General features: G+C 42.2%; 1 protein-coding gene across 3 annotated transcripts in view; it reads right to left on the minus strand.

Moving 5' to 3' along the window:
• Positions 1-26,459, minus strand: part of FURIN (furin, paired basic amino acid cleaving enzyme) — a 296,800-nt gene that overhangs the window by 141,824 nt on the left and 128,517 nt on the right. For all 3 annotated transcript variants that reach the window (XM_033920626.1, XM_033920628.1, XM_033920625.1), the window contains one exon: positions 12,714-12,812. In XM_033920626.1, the coding sequence (XP_033776517.1) occupies positions 12,714-12,812 (99 nt within the window). The remainder of the gene's footprint in view (positions 1-12,713; positions 12,813-26,459) is intronic.

Here is a 26,459-nt window from a genome sequence, read left to right on the forward strand (position 1 = left end):
TCATCCTGGTGGCCGTCCGTTGAACCGATTCAATTCTGCGCACATCTTTACTATAATGTGGCCTCCAGAATTGCACACAGTACTCCAGATGAGGTCTCACCATGGCCCTGTACAAAGGCATTATGACTTCAGGCTTTCGGCTGACGAAACTTCTATTAATACAACCCAATATCTGCCTTGCCTTAAATGAAGCCTTCTCCACTTGATTGGCAGTTTTCATGTCTGCACTGATGATTACTCCTAAATCTCGTTCTGCTGAAGCCCTAGTTAAAGTTTCTCCGTTCAAGAAGTACGTCCTGCATGGATTTCCGCTTCCGAGGTGCATGACCTTACATTTCTTAGCATTGAAGCCTAGCTGCCAGGTTGAGGACCAACTTTCCAATGTAAGCAGGTCCTGCGCCATATAATTCTGTAAACTGCATTCACTTACTATATTACATAGTTTGGCGTCAATCGGCAAATAGTGTTATTTTACCTTGAAGCCCTTGAGTCAGATCCCCTATGAATATGTTGAAAAGGAGTGGACCCAGGACCAAGCCCTGCGGCACTCCACTGGTCACCTCCGATGTTTTAGAGAGGGTACCATTAACCACCACCCTCTGAAGTCTGCCACTCAGCCAATCATTGACCCATGCAGTTAGTGTCTCTCCTAACCCCATCGATTCCATCTTGCTTAGCAGCCTGCGGTGTGGGACACTGTCAAAAGCTTTACTGAAGTCCAGGTACACGACGTCCAAAGACTCTCCCAAGTCCAACTTTCTTGTTACCCAGTCAAAGAAGCTGATGAGATTGGATTGGCAGAACCTACTCTTGGTGAATCCATGCTGACTGGGATCCCGAAGATTCCCTTCATTCAAGATTGTGTCCAATTTGCTTTTAATTAGTGTTTCCATGAGTTTGCACACTATTGATGCGAGACTCACCGGTCTATAATTCGCAGCCTCTGCCCTGCAACCCTTTTTATGCAGAGGAACGACATTAGCTAATTTCAGTCCAGGGGAACTTTCCCCTTACTTAGGGAGAGATTGAATAGCTCAGCCAACGGTTTCGCCAGGACATCGCTCAATTCTCTGAGCACTCTTGGGTGCAAATTGTCTGGTCCTATGGCTTTGTTCACCTTGAGTCTTGCCAGTTCACTGTAAACTTCACCTGGTGTGAACTCAAAATTCTGAAAAGGGTCTTCTGTGCTTTGTGTTGCCTTCAACTGCGGACCGTGTCCCGGTGCCTCACAGGTGAAGACTGAGCAGAAGTATTCATTCAGTAGTACGGCTTTATCGGAATCTGCTTCCACGTAACTTCCGTCCGGTCTTCTAAGGCGTACTATCCCGCCTGTGTTCCTTTTTCTGTCACTAATATACCTGAAGAAGGATTTGTCCCCCTTTTTAATGTTTTTTGCCAGAATTTCTTACACTCAAAGTTTTACCTCCCTAACTGCCATTTTGACCGCTGTAGACTTGGTCCTAAATTCTACCTTTGCCTCTCTTTTCTCCGTGCGCTTGTAGGAGAGAAACGCTTTTTTCTTTTCCTTAATGAGGTGCGAGATCTCCGCGGTGAACCATTGGGGTTTATTGTTTCTTTGTCGTTTATTTACTGATTTTATGAAACGGCTAGTTGCTTCATGTATGGTTGATTTCAGTGTTAACCACTTAGCTTCTACATCATCGGTCTCCGCTTGGTCCTGCAGCATCCGATGGACGAAATCTCCCATGCGTGCGAAGTCTGTGCCCCGGAAATTGAGTACCTTTGTTTTCGTGTTTGATCTAGGGAAGCCTTTCCTAAGGTTGAACCATACTATGTTGTGGTCGCTGGAGGCTAGCGTATCTCCTACTGAGACCTCTGAGACGCTTTCCCCATTTGTGAGTACCAGGTCGAGGATCACCTGGGCCCTAGTGGGCTCTGTTACCATTTGTTTGAGATGTGCTCCCTTTATGGAGGTTAAGAGCCTCCTGCTACCGCTGGTTGTCGCTGAAAATGAGTTCCAGTCTGTATCAGGCATATTGAAGTCCCCTAGCAGTACAGCTTCTCCTCGTAGAGTGATATTCTCTATGTCTTCAATTAATTCTGCGTCCATGTCTTCCAGTTGTCTTGGGGGTCTGTATACCACACCTAGATACAGGCATTTTCTCTGCCTCTTGCCAGGTTTACCCAGAGGGAGTCCCCGGTGTACTTGACATCTGTGATCCTGGTGGTTTTGATGTCCTCTTTAATGTATAGAGCTACCCCCCCTCCTAACCTGCCCTCTCTGTCCTGACGAAGTAGATTGTAGCCCGGTATAGCCATATCCCACCCATGTGAGTCCGTGAACCAAGTTTCAGATATTGCCACCACATCTAGGTCGGCATTCCTTATTTCAGCCTCCAATTCTAGAATTTTGTTACCTAAACTGTGTGCATTGACATACATGGCCCTCCATATCTTGTGTTTGCTAAGTCCCTGTGAGGTGTATCGTACTCGAGTCGGTGTGACTTCTAAAGAACTGTTTGCAATGTGGGTACTTACCTTGGACATGGAAGCAGAGTTTCGACTCACCTCATCAGGATAATTTATTTCTGCACTAATATGTGAATGGGTACCCTCCCCCAACTTACCTAGTTTAAAGCCCTGTGAAGCAGGCGGGCTAGTCGGTGTCCGACGACGTTCTTACCCCTACTGGTCAGATGGAGTTCGTCTGGTCCCTGAAGTCCTTGTAGCACTTCCCCATGGTTTAGGAATCCGAAGTTCATATCCCGGCACCATCCCTGTAGCCACTCATTCGTCCTCAGGATATGTTCATCTCTGGCTCTTCCCTTGCCTCTAACTGGGAGGATCGATGAGAAAACCACCTGCGCTCCTGTCCGCTTCAGCCTCTCACCCAGTGCTCCAAAGTCTCTGGTGATGGTCTCCGGTGTGTTCCTGGCAGTGTCGTTGGTTCCTATGTGGACAAGAAGCATAGGAAAGTGGTCTCAGGGCGTGAGTAGTCTATCCAGACCGGCGGAGACATCTCGTATCCTGGCTCCAGGCAGACAGCAGACCTCCCTAGATTGCATATCCGGTCTGCAAATTGGTCCCTCGGTACCCCTCAGCATGGAATCCCCGATGACTATTATTCTGCGCTTCATCTGTATGTCCAATTCCTAAATTTTTTTATTTTGTAAGAGAAAAGTTAATATGTACTGTATAAAAAGCCTTTGTTAGATTCATTAAGCCCACCGATCAAGTCCCGACCACTTTTGACCCGATTTCCATCCGACTCAATTCACTAACCTCGTGGTCGTTTATCCTCCAATCTGATCCAATCTGCACGTTCAAATGAGGGGAAACAGCATGTAAAGTAGGCAGGCAGTGATTCATTAACCAAAAACCAAGTGGGCTGGCCGATCAAGAAACAAGCGACTGCTGGAGACCAGTTGCTCACGTCGTTTCCAACTGCATCTACTACTCTCTGCCCCTACTTTCCTGTTCTTTGCCCTGATCGCTGCCCTGCGTCTGCCCCGATCGCCACCCTGCTTCTGTCCCGATCATGGCCCTGCTTCTGCCCGACTCTCCTGCTCTCCCTGCCCCGACTTTGCAGCTCTCTCTCTCTGCCCCAATCGCTGCCCTGCTTCTGCCCCGACTCTTCTGCTCGACTTTCCAGCTCTCTCTCTATGCCCAACTCTCCTGCTCTCTGATCTGATCGCCACCCTTCTTCTATCCCAACTCTCCTGGCCTTCCCCTGCAGTGCAAGCCCACGGGTTTAAAGGTTAATACCACAGGCTCGCTATAGTCAAAAGTAAAGTTAAAAAAAAAGGTCACTGCTCTGTAAGCATGTGCAGACCATCTACAGATGGCCTGCGCATGTGTCAGGATCGCTATTCAGTGATCCCTGCAGTTGATTGGGGGCGTGATTCCGAGCATCCTCATTTGCATGAGGACGCTTCATGAATCAGCCCCCGCCCATGGATCGGATCGTTCAACGGATTGGATCCGATCTGTGGGCTTAGTGAATCTAGCCCTAAATCAGGAGCCTAGTTATGTTGCAAGGTCTTTAATTTTAAGATTTCCAACATATTTACTGTTCCAAAGGAAGCAACAGCAAGAATAAAGTATGACAGATTAAAAATGCTTCGGCTTCAAAGGACATTTATTGCCATCAACGATGACACTGTTTAAATGCTGCCAAGTCCACATGAGTTGTACGCACACTTAAAGGTCACATTTAGTCTAGAAAATACACCTACCTATGCATAATACAAGATGCTTGGAATTAAGATAATGTTAATAATCAGATGCTATTTTTGATGTATTATTCTAAACTGCCTGTACAGTTGATCATTTTATGTAATATGTACAATGTCTATTGTGTAGGATTCATCGATTTGAACATGTAACTGCAAAGTAGCATCTCGATGGTTTGACACTGGAATATCAGGTTGATGGCTTGAGTTTGAAGCGATCATTGCCTGTATATTTGCCATATGGTCCATCTAGGTTACTGTGTTCTGCAGGTCATTTCGACCTGGTTATTTCATCTTATAAAATTTTACAGCATGAGACATTAAGGAAAAGTGTTTTCTCTTGCGGTGGACTGACGGAGTGGAACAAGCTTGCAGTGTATAAGCAACAGCAGAAAGATTTGTGCCAATTTAAGAAACTGTCGAAGCGATGTCTTTTCTATGCCAGATGAAATATGCCTCTTAATGATGCAGACATTTGTGGGTTTGACTGGTAATCAGCTCACCTTCCTTTTGCAAAACTGATTGAGATGCATTTCTTGTGGTATGTGCTGTATATTTAACCCCCTCCTTTACAAAGCTATGCTAGCATTTTTTTTAGTGCCAGCCGCGGTGGTAACAGCACTGATGCTCATAGAATTCCTATCAGCATCGGACCTGTTACCGCTGCAGCCGGCACTAGATGCTAGTGCGTTTTGGTAAAAGGGGAAATTTCTCGTGTATTTTTTAATTATGTATGTAATGTAATCCGCCTTGTATAAAAGAAATATAAATTAAAAACTGTGTAACATGTTTACTCTGATACAGAGATCTATGTGATATTGTGCTACTTCTAGCCCTCCTTGAATTCTGATTTATGAGGATTTTGCGGGATACCAGATTGAACATAACAAAATGGCAGATGAACCACTGCAAGACTTGACCTGTCTACCCATTTTCTCTTTCTAGGCCAGACACACGCAGTGATGTACATTGAACATGTAAGAAACTATCCCTGCTCGATAAGAGTTTACAATCTAATTATAACAAATAGGGGTTAAGGAATTTTTCACGCAGGGAATGATACAACAGACATTTGGTATATTTTTCTAAAGTTTTAATGGGTTACATTTAGGGATTTTAAAAAAATAATAATACAAAAATGCTAATTTAACAAAAGAAATTTCATACTGTGATTTAAATACTATTAATATTTGCTATTCAACAATTTTCACTCACAGATTTTAGGCTTACCAAGTAATTTCTGAAAGGTTTTCGATCATAAGAACTTAAAACGAGGGTTCCCAGATCATGCCATTTCTCCACCAAGGAGCATGCTTTCATTAAAGCTCCCACCCTATCTTGTAAAGAAAACAAATTCCCTCACTGAGGGCAAGATTCTCAAAAGTTTAACGCCGTCGCTAAACTGTTTTCTGGCGATTTAGACTGTACTCGGTTAAACGGCGGATTATCAAAAGGGATTCTCTCTCTCTTTAGCGAGGTTCTAGCAGTCTCCAAAACTGACATGCAAATGCGCTCTTCAACATTGAAATGAGCCCTACGGTGGATTCTTAAAAATGCCGAACCATTTTCAAAAAGCAGCATCGGCTTTTGGCAACAAAAAACCAAAACCAAACGACTGGTCCAAGGATGCCGGTCAGTGTCAGAGACTGCTAGAAAGCCCTGTGTTGTGATGTAGTGGGAGAGATGCCCAGTCTCTCCTGCTGCACTAAACAACCCGCTGTGACCCATTTAGTAATGACCCCTTCCCCCATCTCCCCCTTACCTCAAAAGATGAGCCAGAGGGATGTGGACACCCTCCTCCCAGCTGCTGCTGCATTATCTAAAATGGGAATTACCCTCACCGGTGCATCTAGGGATGCATCGGCAAGGGACCTGAGGTTCTGATTGGCCTAGAAGTCTAAGGCCCCTCCTATGACATTAACAGCATTTTTCTGCGCATGTGCCCATTGCTATCACCACCGATGGGTACATGCAAATTTAGCAAATTTTTGCTGCTGTCCACTGGCCTCATTTGCATGCGTGATTTTTTAAGAATGCTCTCGGGTTTTTAGATTCCGTCGTTAGCAGACCGTCGCTTTTTAACGTGGGTTTTTGAGAATCCTGGCCTCAGTCTTCATTTTATGTGAAATTTGACATGTTGGTGCGATGCCTTATGACAACAGTCAAGCACTGCAGTTACTTCCATTGACTTCAGATGTAGCCAATTAGAAGATTAAAGCTTTATACACTATTATCTCTGCAGAATAAAAACAAGGGATCTTAATGAGACTTGCTTTGGAGGCTATAACATTTCTAGGCAAGTCTCATCTTCTTTGCTTCTTGCCTCCACAAAGAGCTACTGCTGCTTAAATTTCAAATCCCTGCTATTCCAGGACCCTCCTGCCCCACTCTTCCTTCCCTCCCCTCACACAGTGGTACCAAGGAATCCTAAGTCTGGACCACCACCTTTCCACTAACCTATTAGGGCAGTTGATCTTTTCATGCAGCACCTAATCTAACCTCCATGGCTTCCTTCTAGTCCAGGGGATCTCATCCCAGACCTCGGAACATACCTAATCAGTCAAATTTCAGGATATCCACAATGAATATGCATGAAATGATTTGCTAATTTATCTCATGCATAGTCACAGCAGCCGTGGCATAGCCAGACAGCCAATTTTGGGCAGGCATAAAGTTTTCTGTGCAGCAGCTTCTCTTTCCCACCCCACCTAGCCCGTGCAGCAGCATTTCTTCTTATGTGTTTTTCTCCAGGTCACTGGCAGTGCAGTTCCTACATGCTGCCAATGGCTGACCTGGAAGCCTTCCCCTCTGACACAAAATACAAACACATTAGAGGGAAGACTTCCGGGTCAGCCACCAGCAGCCACTGCCTGCGACCTGGAGAGAGATTATCCAAAGTCCTCCGCTGCTGGGTTGGTGGGCCTGAGCCCAAACTGGGTGGGTCAGGCCCACCCCATGGCTATGTCCCTGCACGACAGGTATCCTGAGAACCTGACTGCTAAGTGTGTCCTGAGGACTGGGTTGAGAAGCACCATTCTAGCCTGATGACAAAGAGAAAAGCAAAACAAAGCAGACTTGTGGATGGAAAGAAAAACTGAAGGAGCAATTTAATTTAAAAAAAACCAATTTAATCTAAAAAAAATCACGCACTTGAATGAACTGGAATGCTTTTCAACTTTATGCCTAATGAAAAAAATTAGTGTGAAAAAATTCACACTAAAAGATAGATGCCAGGAACATGAATCTTCTTCTCTCCCTCCCCCCCCCCCCCCCCCACCAATCTAACTCTAATGGTCCATGGACATAAAGTTATAATGTTCCCACAGACACTATTCCTGGCTAAAATGTTCTAAAAACTAGGAAACTGTATTTAAAAAATGCCCATATGACGGAATTACTTCCCACACTAAACTGGACTAATTCAGACTAGAAAGTTATCTGTGGAAAGTTTCATTAAGAGAGAACCTAGCATTAAAAAATGTAAAATTAGTGGATGAATTCTTTAAGTTTTGCAACTGCTGACTGATACGAAGGCAGAACTAGTTAAAAGATACCAGTGGAAGTGAAGTGTGAGGTGACATGAGACGTCTATGCACAGCTGACATGGCTTATCTGGCAGTGCACAGGGTTTCACAGACCAAAGACATGCTGGAACCACAGCCAGCGACATCACGCTCTGTCCCACTTCACCAGTTTCATACTCAGCGATACCAACAGTACTCAACAGCTGTTCTTTTATTGGGAAACCGATTTGGCAGTACAACTTTTGTATTTTCATAATTAGAATGGAGTTTTCGGAATGAAGATTTTTATGAAAAAAAGCTATGATTCATCAAAATATCAGCTTGTGTTTTCTTAGCTATATTTATGTATAAATGTAAACTCTGGTGACAACACATAAAAGTGGAATGCATAAGACCATCATAATGCAACTCCAATTTTTCTCAGGGCCCAGTAAGCCAAATCAGCCCTGTCCAGATCCCACTTATCTCTCTCTATCTCCCCCTCCAGCAACAGGTGGATCTCCTCCAAGGATAGTATCTCCTCCCACTCTCAGCCTTCAACTTGTGCAGGGCCATCACACCAGACCCTTCTGACAGACCTTTTTCTTTAAAAGTACTTCATATACTTTTTAAATACTAGACAAAATTGTAGGAAAACTGGCATCACCTGAAGATGCAAACATACGTTTTCAGAAGATGGGATATCAGTGCATCATATCACTGCTGTGAAAATGTCCGCTAGCTTGTGCATAATAGGGTGGGGATGGAAATCTAAGGGGTACCTGGCCCCTCCCTCCACTCCCACCAATCAGCAGCACTTTCCCCTGGACTGTCCAGCAACAGGCCAAACCTAGGCAGAATGAACAAGTGCTCAGAGGAAACTTTTCCATGACCAGCCTACCCAATGTTTACATTCAGGCATTCAAGGTAAAGCAGATATCGGGGCCATAGAGAAAAACTAAATACTGGAAACAGAATCAGTTCTTAGGGTCAACAGTTTTAGTGAAGATCACTTTTATTGACTTGATGCACAAAATGGCTCACCATGTTTTTCCCCTCAATCGCCCATATTCCGATCCAGCCATGAATAGAATCATGATGGCAGATAAAGGCCTAATGGCCCATCTAGTCTGCCCATCTGCAGCAACCATTATCTTTCTCTCTCCGAGAGATCCCACGCCTTCTTGAATTCAGACACAGTCTCTGTCTCTACCACTTCTTCCGGGAGACTGTTCCACACATCTACCGCCCTTTCTGTAAATAAGTATTTCTTTTGATTACTCCAGAACCTATCACCTCTCATGCCCTCTCATTCCAGAGCTTCCTTTCAATTGAAAGAGACTGACTCATGCGCATTTACACCACGTAGGTATTTCAATGTCTCCCTGTTTTTGAAAATGACATTTTGAGATGAGTGGAGTTTTTTGCCCATGATACAGAATAAGAAAGGCTTAAAAACTCATTGGGTTGCCGTCTGCATATTATTGATGGTTGAGGCTTTTTCTCCACTTTTGAGTAAATGGTTTTCTGTGGGCACTTCCACCACTTGGCGAATAACATTTGTTCTAGTATTTTGAATTTAAACGACTATCATATCTCCCGCCTTTCCTCCAAAGTATACAGATTGAGATCTTTAAGTCTGTCCCCATACGCCTTATCACAAAGACCACACACCATTTTAGTAGCCTTCCTCTGGACAGACTCCATCCTTTTATATCTTTTTGAAGGTGCGGCCTCCAGAATTGTATATAATATTCTAAATGAAGTCTCACCAGAGTCTTATACAGGGGCATCAATACTTTCTTTTTCCTACTGGCCATACCTCTCCCTATGCAACCTTGCATCCTTCTAGCTTTCGCTGTCACCTTTTCAACCTGTTGGGCCACCTTAAGATCATCACATACAATCACACCCCAGTCCCGCTCTTCTATCGTAATTTAAGTTCTTAGCCACCTAAACTGTACCGTTCCTTTGGATTTTTTGCAGTCCAAATGCATGACCTTGCATTTCTTAGCATTAAATTTTAGCTGCCAAATTTCAGACCATTCTTCAAGCTTCGCTAGCTCTTTCTTCATGTCATTCACGACATCCGGGGGAGGGTCTACTCTATTACAGATTTTGGTATCATTCATAAAGAGGCAAATCTTACCCGACAGCTCTTTAAAAATGTCAAAAGAACAGGTCCAAGAAGAGAACCTTGAGGCACACCATTAATAACATCTCTTTCCTCAGAGCAATCTCCACTGACCACTACCCTCTGTCACTTTAGGACCCATACAAAGAGCACTCAGTTTATTTATCAGCTGTCTGTGTGGTGGTACACTGTCAAAGGCTTTGCTAAAATCTAAATACACCACATGTAACGTACTCCCTCTATCCAATTCTCTGGACACCCAGTCAAAGAAATTGATCAGATTTATCTGACAAGACCTACCTCTAGTGAATCCATGTTGCCTCTGGTCCTGTGATCCACTGGATTCCAGAAACTTCACCATTCTCTATTTTAAAACCGTTTCCATTAATTTGCATACCACAGAATTCAGACTTACTGGCCTATAATTAGCTAAAACCCCTGCCTTTTTTGGGGAGGGAGTAAAGGGGAAGGGTAGGGGATGGTTGGGGGGTGTCAGTGGCGCAGGGGGTCTAGGACCGGGTGGGGGCATGGCACGGGGGTATTCGGCCAGGCAGGAGGGAGTAGGCATCCCTCCTGTCATTTTCGCTGCCGTGGGGGTGGGGGGTTTTGGTGGGAAGGGCCATTAGCACGGGGGTGGGGCCTTTTTTCTTCTTTTTTTTTAGTAGAGCAGATTGTGGGGTTTGCATGCAAAATTTGTAGCGCATCAATCGCTGGTCCACAGTCATTCAACAGCGACCCGGTCGATATTACTGATTGACTTTAGTGCATCTAGCCCTAAAGGTTAAGTGCTGTACTGTACATATGTTGTATTTTGCTAGCTCTATTCCGGTTATCATGTAATTTAACAGCAAGGATAGATAGGGCCCAAATCTATCTAATCTATTTTGAATATTTTAGAGGTGAGACAATATGAATCTCACTTGCATGTGTGAACAATAATTCTCACAAGGAAATTCAATAGGCTTTTTAAAGTTTATAAATAGTTGTTTTGGAAAGATCTGGAACATATGAATGTACATTTATTGAAAATTATTTTTAAAAATACAGTTAAGCCAGCATCTAAGATTTTAACAGGAAGAATTAAGATGCCATTAGAAACAAAGTATGAGATGTCTCCGTATCACACCTGATTCATTTTTAATGAGGTAATTACCATGATAGGTGTAATTACAAAGGGGTTTAATTCCCTGGGATCAGTTCAACAAAAAAAGGCAGAGCAATCTAGGAGTGATCTAAATAGTAATCTTATCTCAATATGATTATTGTAATTAGATTTATTTGCCTCAGTGGGAAAAAAAGAGATGGCTTGCTGACTAAGTATTATCAAATACTATAATTAAAATGATTCTAAAAGGGGAAAGTTAGGAAAGAATGTCACCATTTTTGTATTAACATTATTAAGGTGGTTTACAATGAAAAGGGTTAAAAATTTTAAAATCAATAAGGACAAACAGGCTATTTATTTACTTATTTCTTAACCACCTATAACTAAGTGGTTTACTGCATAAAACATTCACAATGATACTTTAAGTAGACACATTTAACCCAAACATATCATCCGTCATTAATGAATCAAGAGCATAATTCATAGTTCACATTCCTCTTTAAACATCTGCCTTCCACATAGCATCAGAGGAAGACATATGCATACAACAGGTCCTCAGGATGCCAGGGAGGAGATTCCATTGTTTGACATCAGTGCTAGTTCTGATTTTTCATACCAGACTGTTTTATCATGGTTGATTTACCCTAACACAATTTGGCTATAAAGGGAAGGAAAGATTTACAATGCATTGTAAGGAAGACAACAAAAGGTAAAAGGGAATAAAAAAAAGAGGAAAATTAAAAGGGAGAGTCGTGTCAAATGCCTTTTAAAGTAATGAGCCTTGACTGAAAAGCTGGAATTGCTTTAAATACCCAAGAACATGTGCCTGACAGGTGGCACAGTCAGCAAGTGTTAGGTGAAACCCTATTTTTCACACAACCAAGGTTGAGAAAATGGTTTTATGCTTATATTTAATTAAAACTTGCTCTACCGCCCTTTGCAAACACCACGCCTGAGTGGGTGTGTATTTGCTGTCATGCGAAGCGGGCACTGCCATTTTACAAATACACATGTTGAAAAAGCGAACGGCATGAAACCAGCAGCTCCCACATGCTGTTGCTCCATTTTGCTCCACGTGTAAGTAGGAAGTGGACAGATTCCCTCATCTCCCAAAACAAGCATTTTTTTTTTTTTTTTACAAACCTATACATGTGGTTGAGTGGGTGTAAAAGCCAACATAAAACTTTATCCTGATACACAAGTATTCCACTAGTGAAGCGGAAAGAAGTCCTATGCGTGGATCGAGTACTGCTCATGCCCCAGCCAACTCACACCCCTTGAATTGCTACGTAAGCATGGCACGTCCACCTGTAAATAGCATCTTCCGGAAATCAGTTTTCACTCGTGAATGCTGGTACTACTACTAATCATTCCTATAGCGCTACCCATTAAACATGCGAGAGACGCTTTCAATGTAATTATAACAGACAAACGGGACTAAAAGAATGGGTAGGGGACTAAGGGGGGAATGATAGCTTTACAAGTGGGCTGGAGTTAGGACTTAAAAGCAGCTTCAAAAGAACTATTTATAGACCACTTATAGCCTAAGTGGTTTACATTCAGGCACTCGAGCATGTTTCCCTCTCTGTCCCAGTGGGCTCACACTGGGGCAATGGGGGATTAAGTGACTTGCCCAGGGATTTGAACTCACAACCTCAGGGTGCTGAGGCTTTTGCTCTAACCACTGTGCCACACACACTCCCCCTTCAAATATGGTCCTTTTGTGTTTTACTTATAATGCATTTATGACTACTGAAATTTTGTTGAAGTGCACTTACCTGCGGTTCTCTCTGTAATCTGATGTGGCGGGAATGATGAGGTGTTAACGAACGCTTCACAACAGCACGATGATGGAAATGGTAGTAATCACCAAAAATCTATTCCAAAACATAAATAGAGAAAGGAAATGACGTTGAGTAGCGTTTCTTTCACTTTTCAAGTATTTTCAAAATATGTTAAAGGAGTCCAGCTATTGAACGCTGGTCATACGTGGAGCTGCAGGCGCACAATAGAGGCCTATTTGCCTTCTGGACGTCTCAGTCGACTCCCAGCTCCTGATGAGCTTTCCTGCTTAGTCTGTATGAACCCTGCTGGAAGCAGAGTAAATTGACAGATGGTGGCCTTTGCAGCTGAATGAAACACATGAGCAGCAGCTACTGTAGGTTACTTTTCAGCCTACTAGAACTATGGGGCATAAAACTGCATTTTTTTTTACACCACTTATGTTAAAAATACCTCTTTTAATGGCTATTTTCATCTTCCCATGTTTTACTTCCAGGAATGAAACGTCAAACCTTAGACATTAAGTCATCTTATCTACACCCAGAACGGGCAGGCATTTTAGACTGATCACTTAAAGGCCGAAAAGGATCAGTGCCAAGTGCCATTCTATAAAGGGCTTGCGCCCATTAAATAATCATCTAATCTAAATCAGGATTTCTTAATCACACTTTTCCAAAACCCTGCGCCCGACTACTTGCAGACTTGCACCTGCTCAAACCTGGTGTAAATCCCGGCACCAAATTGAGCACATTGAGGTCCCTTGATTCCAGCACCAAAAGTGCATCTTTTTTATTGCCTCTTTATTTTGGAATGATCTTCCTCCTCCTATTCGGACTGAGCATTATTGAAAACTTCTTTCTTCCAGAAAGCATTTCCTATGCTAGTAGTGCCTGGTATTGTATTCAGTCAAGGGTTTAGTTTTCTTACTTATTTATTGTTTGTTTTAACTGAATGGATATTATGACCGGTTGTTATATCTTTCCCATTATTACTGGTGCTCCTTTTCATATGCGGCACTTAAGTTGTTGGGGCATAAAAGTAAATTTGATAGAATCACTCCCCTTTATCTACAATACCATTGGTTACCGGTAAGTTACAGAATTAGGTTCAAGATATTGCTTTTAATACACAAGGCGTTGCTTACTTCTGAACATCCCTTATACACCAGGTCGGACACCTGATTGTAAAACCACTTAGATAACCTTGATAGGCGGTATATAAAATCCTAATAAAACTTGAAACAAGAGAATAGATTAGTTATGCCATCAGTACATAAGACAGAATGGGAATCAACACGCAATAAAGCGTTCTTCCACAAGACATTCGTAGCGAACTAAATTAGAAGGTATTTTAAAAATGACTGAAAACCTATTTCTTTCAAGAAGCTTTCAGAGTTGATCTTATTCATTAATTTGAAGGGTGAATGGGCAACTAACATTTATAATTGTGTGTGTGAGTGAGATTAGATTATGAGAGTGAATTCAGATTATGAATGTATCTTGAATGTGAATGAGTTCAGGTTTTTCTATACATAAAGCAGTTCTTTTTATAGGTCATTTAAGATGTAATTTGTATTTTTATGTAATCCGCTGAGAACTTGTGAAAGATTTAGCGGAATATCAAAGGTTAATAAACAAGCATAAATTCTGTAAAGCCGCTTTGACCTTTTGCATTAAATGGGACATGAAATGTACAATAAAGCAACATTTAGGGCTCCTTTTAGTACGCACTAAACCCGCGCTACGCAGCTAGAACTAACACCAGCGCAATGCTGGCGTTAGCGTCTAGCACGGCCAGCAGTTTAGCGCACGCTATTACGTGCGTTAAACCGCTAATGCGGCTTCGTAAAAGGAGCCCTTCTTCTATAATACTATGCAGTCAGGTGCCATTTAACATCAAGTCTTGATGGTTAACAGCTCATTAGCTAATTGAGTTGCACGCCCATCTCAGAAGCATTCCGTTAATGTGCCCCATTTCAACATTTTGCTCCTCATATAGACCCCCATTCATGCAGTCTTATCTACATATCAATACAAAAGTCCGTAATTTAGAAACACCAGAGCCTTTAGGCCTCATTAACACAAAAGCACAGCATTTAAACTTGGGATATATCACTCAGTATTTTAATTCATTTGCAGAATTCGACATCAATCTAGCTGGCATTTATAAAACTTACAGGAGCTATTCAACGACAGTCTCTCTTTTCAGCACTAGCTAAAGCACAGGTGAGCAACCTGCAGCGTGCCACTCATTTTATGCAGCCCGTGAGATCATGGGAAGGACACGCAGAAAACATCATTAACCAGAGTTCTAGTCATTTCAAATACTAGAGAGTATGTTTGTTTTATGTTCACATTTATTAAAAACTTAATATACTGTTTAACTAGAAAGACCATTCTAGCAGGGGAAGGCAAATGCACGCTCTGCAGAAAACGAAGAACTGAGATACCGTGAGCCTCACGCATGCGCAGTGCGGGCAAAGTTTCTTAAAACTTAAAGTGACAGTTCACTTTTCAGATTGTCCTCACCCATATGTGAGAATATGCTGCCTGCTTGTCCTAGGATAAAATGTTGTTCCCACAGGGTTATCAAGTCGAGAGTTGGTCCACTCCACTCAGTATTTTATAGACTCACAGCTGAAAGCCTGATATATCGGGGGCGCAGCATAAGAAAGGATGGGGACACTATGGAGGGTGACCCCTGACTACACACAGCAGGAACCCACCGAGGGGAGGGGCAGGGTATGGGGTCATGTATCCTCATTTTGGGGCAAACAGTGGCTTCCCCCATGTCTGTCTCAAATGCGACTCTGTGGCAGCAGTTGGGAAGGAAAAAATAAAAGTACCAGTTATGGAGAATTCAAAAACTTGACTCTCAGGATCTCTGTCCTTCCCAGCTTGCAGACGCTAATGATTATAGTATTATGGACAGCACAGGCTTGCTTCCAATACTTCCCATCTTTTGGGGACCCACTGGTTGAGAACCAGGGTCTTAGATGATTAAAGCCGTCTTCTTGGGTCTCCTAGTTTAGGAGTGTTTGGCTTAAGGGAAAGCAATTGGTCACGTTTTACTCCTTGGCCTCCTGCGTTTTTGCTCTATTACGGTTTTGCAACCCTTTTTTTGAGGGGACGTGAAATATTTTTATTATTACAACCAACTTGTACTGTTTCCTCAATTATAATTTGTTCCTTTCAGCTTTACCCATGACCTGACCTGCGTTTTGTGTGCTCAGGGTTTTGATGATCAACAGTTGAATAGATTCTCGATTTTCCTGTGTTTATAAGGGGGGGGGGAAGAGAGGAAGATGTACCTAATGGTTACAGTTGCAAGTTGAAACCAGCAAAGAAGCCCAAGAAGCAGATGTGGCCATAGAAAGGAGGAACAACCAGAGATACAACAGAATCATTGGATCACAGGTTCTTCCTCCTTTCTTGACCACCTCTATTGACTTTGACTTTAGTTGACTCTGCAGAGATCATACTTCTGTTTTCTTGACAACCAGCAAAAGCCAGGTTCAAAGCCTGTTGCTGCTGCTGCTTCTTGTGATCTTGGTGAAGTCACTTAACCCTCTACTGCCTCAGGCACAAAATTAGACTACAAACCCTCTAGGAACTATAAAATACCTAGTGTACCTAAATATAACTCACCTCAAACTACTACTGAAAAAGGTGCGAGCTAAATCAAAAAAGTAACACAAGGATGGTCCATCTAACTCAGGATCCCGTCTTCACGAAGTTGGCCAATCCAGGTCATGAGTTCCTGGCAAAAACCCAAATAGTAGCTACATTCCATGCTACCAATCCAGGGTAAGTATTAGCTCCCCCATGTCTGTCTCAATAGAATAGTGTCCTGCAAACATTTTGGCTGGAAGGCACACTAAACTAAGTGCTCCAGTCGGAAGGCACCCGGAAGTGTGCAGATGTCATCACGCTGATGTCCATGCATGCGTGGAGGCCCATCTGGTCGCGACCCTTAACCCGTCACTTCAGTGGGGGATGCTGAAGGAGGGGAGGTGTGGGGAGAGGAGGAGAGATGCTGGTGAGGAGAAGAGTCGTTGGCACCATCTGACTGCCTACAGGACGTGCCTCTCGCCGCGAGAGACACGTCCCATAAGAAGTCAGCCCACGCCGGTGCCTCTCCTCCTCACCGATGTCTCGTCGGGGCACACCTGGAGTCTGCTGCAGCAGCACACGGTTTGCGATAGATTGCAATAGAAGATGACGGACTTTTCCTCTTTAGTCTTTCCTCATACATTTCTACACTATTCCTACTTGAGATACCAAATACAAATCAGAGCAATAAAAGCTAATCTTAATGACCTGCATTACCAAAAAACAAGCGCTAGTATCCTGCCAATACACACATTTGCTTCAAGTATTTAAAAAACCCCAATTACTGGATGGATGCCTTGAGCCCACTAGGAGGCTAATGCATTAAGATGTATGTTTGAGATGTGTGCACAAACTCAATTTTTATTAGCTTTTGATTTATTTTAGTATTTTGTTAGCTTGTTTTATAGTGCGATTGATATTGGGATGTATGTGTTTTACTTTAAAATGGAGTTCCGTTTCAATTTTCTATCTATAGATTATTTTACTATTGTATCTCACTTAGATTTGGTTGTACCAAGATTTAGGGATTTATCAAATTTGATAAGGCACAAGTTCCCTAATGTACGCCTTAAAAAATAGAAAACATTTATGCTGAATGCTGCAAATTATATAAACATCTGTGCATCAACAGATGTGTACAAACACGATAAAGCATGTCGCTTGTCATAGAAACAAGAATATATCTGACAAGTTAGTAGCAAAATCAATATTTTGCACAGAGATTGCAACCAAGAGCTTGAGGAACAGGCACATTAAATGCATTATATACCAAGTATATATTCGGTGCCTCATGTATGCTTCTGCAGTTGAGTACAATGCCCAACATTTCACAGCTGTGATATCCCCCCTTAAGCTTTGCATTCACAACAATCAGCTCAGCTCCTTAACCCTTTATACTTGTCAATAGACTCATTCTAATCAAATAAAAGAGAAGACATAGGTTTGAAGCCCTCCCTAACATTAGCAACTTTTTTTTTACTCCATCTGCGACCATACAAAACCATGCCCTCAGCCTTCAAGGTCTTCATTATCATTGGATTTAAATGAACAGGATGTTGACAGTTTCACGTCCTTAAACGTAGCTTTCTTGTGCACTAGACCTTCTACATAGAGTGGCCATTTGAGAGCTGCGTTATACTTTGCACCAAGTCTCCTATGTTCCTGACCTAATCCCACATAGCGATTAATAAATGTGTGTCAAATAACCCTTCCCCAATATTGCTTAAACTATGTTAAAAATAACGGGACTAAGAACTTTCCTTCCTAAAATTAGGGAGGTGCAAAATCTATAAAGGCATTTATCAGTTAACAGATGCAGGCCAGCAGAATATTCAACGACATTAACCCAACACTGAACATTTCCTCAGACCTCCACAACCCTATTTGTTCCATGCCAGGGCAGCCCACGAGTGGAGCCAGTTAGTGCAATATTCCTATTGCTAAGCAGTTAATGTTAGGTCAGCCTGTCTGGATAGAGGTCTGAATATCTAAAAGCAAGGGTAATGCATTCTGTGGTAGACATTACAAGCAGTCTAAGTTTATTGGACCTAGGGCAATAGAGGGTGAAGTGACTTACCAAGGGTCACAACCCAGTTCCTCTGGTTCTCTGCCCATTGCACTATTAAGCTGCTTCTCCATTCCACCAGTGGATACTGGTGGTCAACATCCAGTGTTTTCTTTCGTTTTTTGTAGGGCTTAATATTGGCTCATTTATTGATTATGGGTTTGCGTGAGGCAACAATGCTTCTGACATGCGAGATCCTCTCCCTCCTGTCATTCTCTCTGGAGCTCTGCTCTCTCCCCCCTCCCCTGAGCTCTGGAGACAGTCTTGTGAAAACAACCTGCCTACTATGAACAGATTAAAATATATTTGGTTTGGGAAATCCAATTTTGTTTATTAAAGTCATTTCAATTTCAAGAACACAACAGACAATAGGTAAATCTAAAATCCTAGGGGATTATTATTACACTTTCTTATAAACACAAGCTACAAAATACTTGTACCTGGCTGGAATGCTGCTATTTTATTGAGAGCTAGTCTTTAAGCCCATTACATTAACAGGTGCTAGAATAGATGTGTCTGTCTGTCTTTCTTTCTCTCTCCTTTTCCGCTGTCTGTCTTTATTTCTTTCTCTCTCTCTCTCTCTCTCCTTGGCCGCTGTATTTCTTTCTTTCTGCATTCAGGCCCAACAATTGTCCCTTTCTATTCCCTCCCTCCTTCCTTCCTATGTCCTTAGTGCCCCCTTCCCATGTCCTTAGTGGCTCTTCCTATGTCCTTACTGCCCCCAGTGCCTCCTTCCCATGTCCTTAGTGCCCCTTCCCATTTCCTTAGTGTCCCCAGTGTCTCCTTCCCATGTCCTTAGTGCCCCCAGTGTCTCCTTCCCATGTCCTTAGTGCCCTTTCCCATGTCCTTAGTGTCCCCAGTGCCTCCTTCCCATGTCCTTAGTGCCCCAGTGCCTCCTTCCCATGTCCTTAGTGCCCCCAGTGCCTCCTTCCCATGTCCTTAGTGCCCCAGTGCCTCCTTCCCATGTCCTTAGTGCCCCAGTGCCTCCTTCCTATGTCCCCCCTCACTGCCTTCCAGCCTTTGTCCCACCCCTTCCCCCGAAGCTAGCCAGCCTACCTCCCTCCCTCTCTGCCGCGCTAAAGCCAACCTGCCTGCATGACTCCTTCCCTCCAGCACCAAAAGCCGATGCCTGTCCCCCCTTACCGGCTCCCGCAATTGCTACCTACCTAATGTCTGTGCCAGCGGTCATCCGCCATTGCCGGCCACCGCAACTAAGACCACCACACGCTAGCGATAGGGGAAGCGTTGGAAACCGCTCAGCTGAAGGAAACCACTGTGCTTCTCCTTCGTTGCTGTGAAAACGTGCTGCATGTGTCGGAAACAGCTGCTCCTACTGCACATGCGGTGCCACAGATTACAGACACACAAATTTCCCACTGCGCATGTCCGCTAAGGCTTTTATTATATCTGATTATGTAAAAATAGCAATTAAAAAGTAAAAACACATACTAAACTGCATCATAGATATAAATCATGTTCCCAATTCAAAGCCACAAAACAGAGAGAGAACCATTAATTTTGGGACCAAAACTTAACCTCATGCATCAAAGAATGTGGGAATTAGAATGTTAAAACAGTACAATCCAAGTGGCTTTTATAATTGAAACTGAAATGTTAATCCAGCTAAGCTACGCACATCTCAATGTTTTTCTTTCTACAATCATAAATATTACTTTGCGAACTGTTACCTACTGAAATAAGGTCAACAGGCCTAAGGCTCCCTGGGGTTTTGCGTTCCTACTCTGACAGACACATTTGTCAGGTGCATTCATCCAAAAGCCACACTATGAATCCATGACTCACATAGTTGCTGCTGCTTCTTTTTTTTTGTCGTTTAATGACTCTGTCCCCCCCCCTCACTTCGAACTTCATTCTGTTAGTGAGATTTTTTTGCCATATGCTGATGTTATTGGCTACATTGACAACATCCTTTCTCCAATTTAAAATTCCTTCTAGACATGAGGAAGAGGGAAAGGCTTGTTCCACTAGCTCTGCTCAGTATCTCCAAGTAACTCTTAACTGTCCATGGTCAAAGACAGGATGCTGGACTCAACTGACCATCGGTCCGACTCTGCAGGGCACTCTACATTAACATGTTTATATTTAAATCTGTATTAGAATTTTTAAATTACAACAAATATCCCAACTGAACACATAGAATCTATACAAAGGAATTTCAAACTTGCCCTTCCACAAAACTGTGATAGTAAAACTCCCCCATCTCCCACTCCTCCCTAACAGCAATAATATATGACCATTTAGCCAATAGTCCAATTTATTTATTTAGAGCACATCAATATTAAGGAATTTAATATCGCACATTGTGCCTCAATCCCCTGTAATGAGTTCAGAAATGTTCTTTTCCCTTGGGCTGACATTCCTCCACTCATAGCAGTGTGTGTTTGGTGTCTCCATAAAGTCAAAATGGGTGGATCTTCTTTCATCCATTGAAGCAAAACACAATATTTTACCATCAAACAGGACTTCTGCACAAATGGGCAATGCTCTTCATCAGTTCCAGGTTACCCTGTATTATCAAGTTTCAAGTTTCAAGTTTATTAAATTGTTTGATTAAACGCTTTTCCAATTTCAAAGCGTTTTACAAAATTAAAAACAGAGTTTAATAACTTATACATAATGTTATACTACACAAACTAGGGTAACATCCTTTGGACAAAAGAAAACTGGAAACAGTGGGAAAATAGGGAAGAAATACAATTTTTGTTTAAAGAGAACATATAAGGAAAACACATTAGGGAGGTAGGGAATATAAAAAGGCCTAAAAAATGTCATTATAGAAGTATAAAGGTATATATTTAAGGGAAAAGAAGTTAACTGATATTATTGCTCAGGAATTAACTGATATAATTAAGAAAGAGAACTATCAGTTAAATGCTTCTTTAAAAAGAAGACATTTTAAGTTCTTTTTAAAAGTTTGCAAATCTTGTTCTAATCTTAAATACAAAGGGAGAGAATTCCATAACATTGGGGCAGTAACAGAGAAAATTGAAGCACGGCGGGTTCCAATAATTTTCAGTGAAGGAACATTAAGGGTAGATTGAGAGGCTGATCTGAGAACTCTGGATGAACTGTAAGGAATCAGGAGCCTATCTATAAAAGCAGGAGTATTGGTTTTTAATGTGTTATGAACTAGAAGAGCTAATTTATAATTAATCCTGTAAGATATAGGCAGCCAATGAGCATTTTGTAATAGAGGTGTGACATGATCAAACTTTTTGGAACCTGTAATAATCTTTATTGCAATATTTTGAATGAGTTGAAGACGTCTTATATCCTTTTGGTAAGCTCCTTTTAATAAGGAGTTACAATAATCTAATTTTGCGATAACTAAGGAGTGAATTAATGTATTAAGGGAAAATGAATCGAGAAGTGGGGCAAGCGAACGGATCATCTTTAACCTGTAGAAACAATTTTTAACGAGAGCACTGATGTGTGCTTGGAAAGTGAGATTGTTGTCTATTAAGACTCCCAAAATTTTTGTGTTAGTTGTTTGATTGAGGGGCTTATTGTCAATTATTATTGGACTGGTAAGTTGAACTCCTTCTTTCCCTGAGAAAAGCACAGTGGAAGTTTTAGTTATACTTAGAGATAATTGATTGTTATTTAACCATTCGTGAATTTTGGCTAACTTATGATTGATTTCTGATATGTCATGTGAACTGTTGGGATCAATAGTGTGCAAAAGTTGAAAATCATCTGCATAGGCATATACTGTAAAGCCTATGGATTGACAGAGTGTTAAAAGTGGGGCCAAGTAAATATTGAACAGTAATGGTGAAAGTATGGATCCTTGAGGTATTCCATAATTGTTTTGGTACGGCTTTGAAAAAGCATTGTTGAAAAACACAGTGGAAGATCTTTCAGAAAAGTAAGATCGAAACCAATCTAATACTTGATCTTTAATGCCAATGGATGAAAGGCGCTGTAGTAGTAAATAGTGATCGATAGTATCAAAAGCTGCAGCTAAATCTAGAGAAATGAGTATAACCGATTTATGTTGGTCCAGAAAATATTGAATAGTTGTAACAAGACCTAGTAATGAATGTTCAGTAGAATGATTTTTCCGAAATCCAGTTTGATTAGGATGTAAAACCTGAGTTTTGTCAATGAAGTCTGATAATTGCTGGAATACTACCCTGTCACTCCTATCCCCCAGAGTACACATATTTAGGTCATCCAGTCTCTTCGCATACTTCTTTTGGTTCAAACCCCTTACCATTTTCGTTGCCTTCCTCTGGACTGCTTCGTCTTTTTATATCCTTCACCAGATACGGCCTCCAAAACTAAACACAATACTCCAAGTGCGGCTTCACCAATGACTTATACAGGAGCACCAACACCTCCCCTTCTTCTGCTGGTTATTCCTCTTTCTATACAGCCTAGCATCCTTCTCTCTACAGCCACTGCCTTTTTACACTTTTTAGATGCCTTTAGAACCTCAGCCACAATCACCCAAAGGTCCCTCTCTCCGTCAGTGTTTATCAGACTCTCACCTCCAAGCACATACAGTTCCCTCGGATTTCTACCCCCCCAAAAGCATCACTGCACATCTTTGGATTGAATTTTAGATGCCAGATGTTAGACCATTCGTCTAACTTTTGCAGATCCTTTTTCATGTTTTCCACTCCCTCCAAGGTGTCCACTCCGTTACAAATCTTGGTATCATCTGCAAAAAAGCTATCCTTACCTTCTATCCCCTCAGCAATGTCACTCACAAACATATTAAACAGAATCGGTCCCAGCACCGATCTTTGAGGCACTCCACTAATCACCTGGCCTTCCTCCAAGCGAATTCCATTAACTTCCCCCCTCTGGCTTCTGTCCATCAACCAGCTTCTAATCCAGTTCGCGACTTTGGGACCCAACTTCAGACCGCTCTAGTCTGCTCTTTCCCTTTACAAGGCTTCAGATCTTTCTTGCTGCCAGTATTTCCCTTAATTTCCCTAGGCAGGTCATCCCATTAAATTAGGAGGGGTTCATTTTACCAAAAGGCAAGAGACAGGAGATACAAAAACACCTAGTTAGTTAGGTGCCATTGACTCATATTTGAGTCCTAGCAACTCAATGAATTACAGATCTAAAGAGATTGGTAAGGTCCTCCAGAATCATCCCCAAGGTTGTTTTCAACATGTCCAGCCATCTGGTTCCTTTGATCTTCCCAAACATGATGTCCTTCTCCAATGATCTTTCTCTTCTAACAGTGTAACCAAAATAAAGACAACTGTAACTTCATCATTTGGGCTTCAAGTGACATCGCCTGTTTGAACTCTTCCAGAACTGATTTGTTAGTTCTTCTGGTGGTTCATGGAACACATGTGGCATAAATACAAATGAGGCAAATCTTTTTCAATTGAAAGTAGACTCCAGCGTAAGGGGGCATAGAATGAGGTTAATAATCTAAGGAAATACTTTACAGAAAGGGTGACAGATGCATGGAATGGTCTCTTGAATTCAGACACAGTCTTCGTCTCCACCACCTCTACTGGGAAAGTGTGGGGCAGGCACATGAAACATAGAAACATAGAAATTGACGGCAGAAAAGGGCTATAGCCCATCGAGTCTGCCCATACCAATGACCCACTCCCTGATTCTTACTCTCCTAGAGATCCCACATGAATATCCCATTTCCTCTTGAAATCTAACACGCTGCTGGCCTCAATCACCCGCTGAGGCAGCTCGTTCCAATGATCGACCACCCTTTCGGTGAAGAAGTACTTCCTAGTATCACCCTGAAATTTCCCTCCCCTGATTTTCAGCGAGTGTCCTCTGGTTACCGAGGGCCCCGTAAGACTGAAGATATCATCTTTCACCACTATACGCCCAGTAATATACTTAAAGGTTTCAATCATGTCTCCTCTCTGTCTTCGCTCCTCCAATGAGTACATCCGCAGTTTTTTTAACCTTTCTTCATACGTGAGATCCCTGAGCCCCAAAACCATCCTGGTAGCCATTCGCTGAACCGACTCAATTCTCAACACATCTTTTCGGTAGTGTGGTCTCCAGAATTGAACACAATACTCGAGATGAGGTCTCACCATGGATCTGTACAGTGGCATTATTACTTCAGGTTTTCTGCTGACAAAACCCCTACGGATACAGCCCATCATTTGTCTTGCCTTGGATGAAGCCTTCTCTACCTGATTGGCAGCCTTCATATCGTCGCTAATGATCACTCCTAAATCACGTTCCATCGTGGTCCTGGACAAGGTTTCACCATTTAGTGTGTAAGTTCTGTGTGGATTTTTTTTGCCTAGATGCATTATTTTACATTTTTTAGCATTGAAGCCTAGCTGCCAAGTTGATGACCACTGCTCGAGCTGTCTTAGGTCCTGCGTCATAAAGTCAGGCACACTGCTTTTGCCAACTATGTTGCATAGTTTGGCATCGTCGGCAAACAGTGATACTTTTCCTCTAAGTCCTTGGGTCAAATCTCCTATGAATAAATTGAATAGAATCGGCCCTAAGACGGAGCCCTGAGGTACTCCACTCATCACTGCTGACATTTTGGAGGGGGTACCGTTTACCATCACCCTTTGAAGCCTACCATCTAGCCAATCCTTTACCCATGTAGTGAATGTATCCCCTAATCCCATTGATTTTAGTTTGTTCAACAGCCTGCGGTGTGGGACGCTATCAAAAGCTTTGCTGAAGTCCAAATATATCACGTCAAGGGACTCACCGGCATCCAGATGATTGGTCACCCAATCAAAGAAGTCAATCAGATTAGATTGGCAGGACCTTCCCCTGGTAAATCCGTGTTGATGTGGATCACGTAAACACATCAACACGGATTTACCAGGGGAAGGTCCTGCCAATCTAATCTGATTGACTTCTTTGATTGGGTGACCAATCATCTGGATGCCGGTGAGTCCCTTGACGTGATATATTTGGACTTCAGCAAAGCTTTTGATAGCGTCCCACACCGCAGGCTGTTGAACAAACTAAAATCAATGGGATTAGGGGATACATTCACTACATGGGTAAAGGATTGGCTAGATGGTAGGCTTCAAAGGGTGATGGTAAACGGTACCCCCTCCAAAATGTCAGCAGTGATGAGTGGAGTACCTCAGGGCTCCGTCTTAGGGCCGATTCTATTCAATTTATTCATAGGAGATTTGACCCAAGGACTTAGAGGAAAAGTATCACATGGGATCTCTTAGGGAGAGGAGGAGATAGTTGATGCTTTGGATGGGCCATTTGGCCTTTATTTGCTGTCATGTTTCTACAAAAAAAACTAACAGATCAGCAAACAATGAAAACAAAGTGGCAAATGTGCAAATACAATGAAAAATATAAAGTGGTATTTCAGGAACCATACAACAATTAAATTGGACACCTGATTGGTCAAGGAGAAATGAACTGGAACCTAAGGATAAGAGACTGATAGCTGCAGCCTAGGACAGAAAATCTTGGATGAGATGGCTCAGCAATTAGAGAAAATCTGGTACAACAGCCATCCGATTTTGTTAGAAAGAGAAGGAAATGGCTTCTCATCTAATAATTGGCTGAAGAGTTCCAATGGCAGAAAATTTCTATACTGAAAGGAGCCCTAAAATGGAACCATTGTAAACAATGAACTATGGAATCTTCTCCCAAACCACCACAGTCTTCACTCAGTCTTTTCAAAAAAGATCTTAAATCATTGTTATTCTCTGATGCTCATCTCTAAGCACCTGTCTCCAAAGACCTACATTCTTCTATTTTTACAGGTAGACTTTGACTGATTGGTTCGAGTATCGGGACCCTCCGTTTTGTGCTATCCTTCCCTGCTTTTCTATTTCTATTGTACTTCTCTCTCTTCCCCTCACATCCATGTCATATCTGCACACACTTATCCATTTACCTTTTTTTTTTTTTTTTTTTCTGTAAACCACTTAAGACATTTCCTAACCAATAAAAAACTGGATGAAAGAAGATTGGACATAGTAGTAAAGGAGAAAAACAATAGAACAACACTAAGAGATAAATGTTCCAAGAAACTATATTGTGAATCATGAGGACAAGGAAAAGATTGTTAAAATATCAAGAAATGCATTCAGAGACCA

The sequence above is a fragment of the Geotrypetes seraphini genome, chromosome 14 (genome assembly GCF_902459505.1).
Source record: "Geotrypetes seraphini chromosome 14, aGeoSer1.1, whole genome shotgun sequence".
NCBI classification, from domain to species: Eukaryota; Metazoa; Chordata; class Amphibia; order Gymnophiona; family Dermophiidae; genus Geotrypetes; species Geotrypetes seraphini.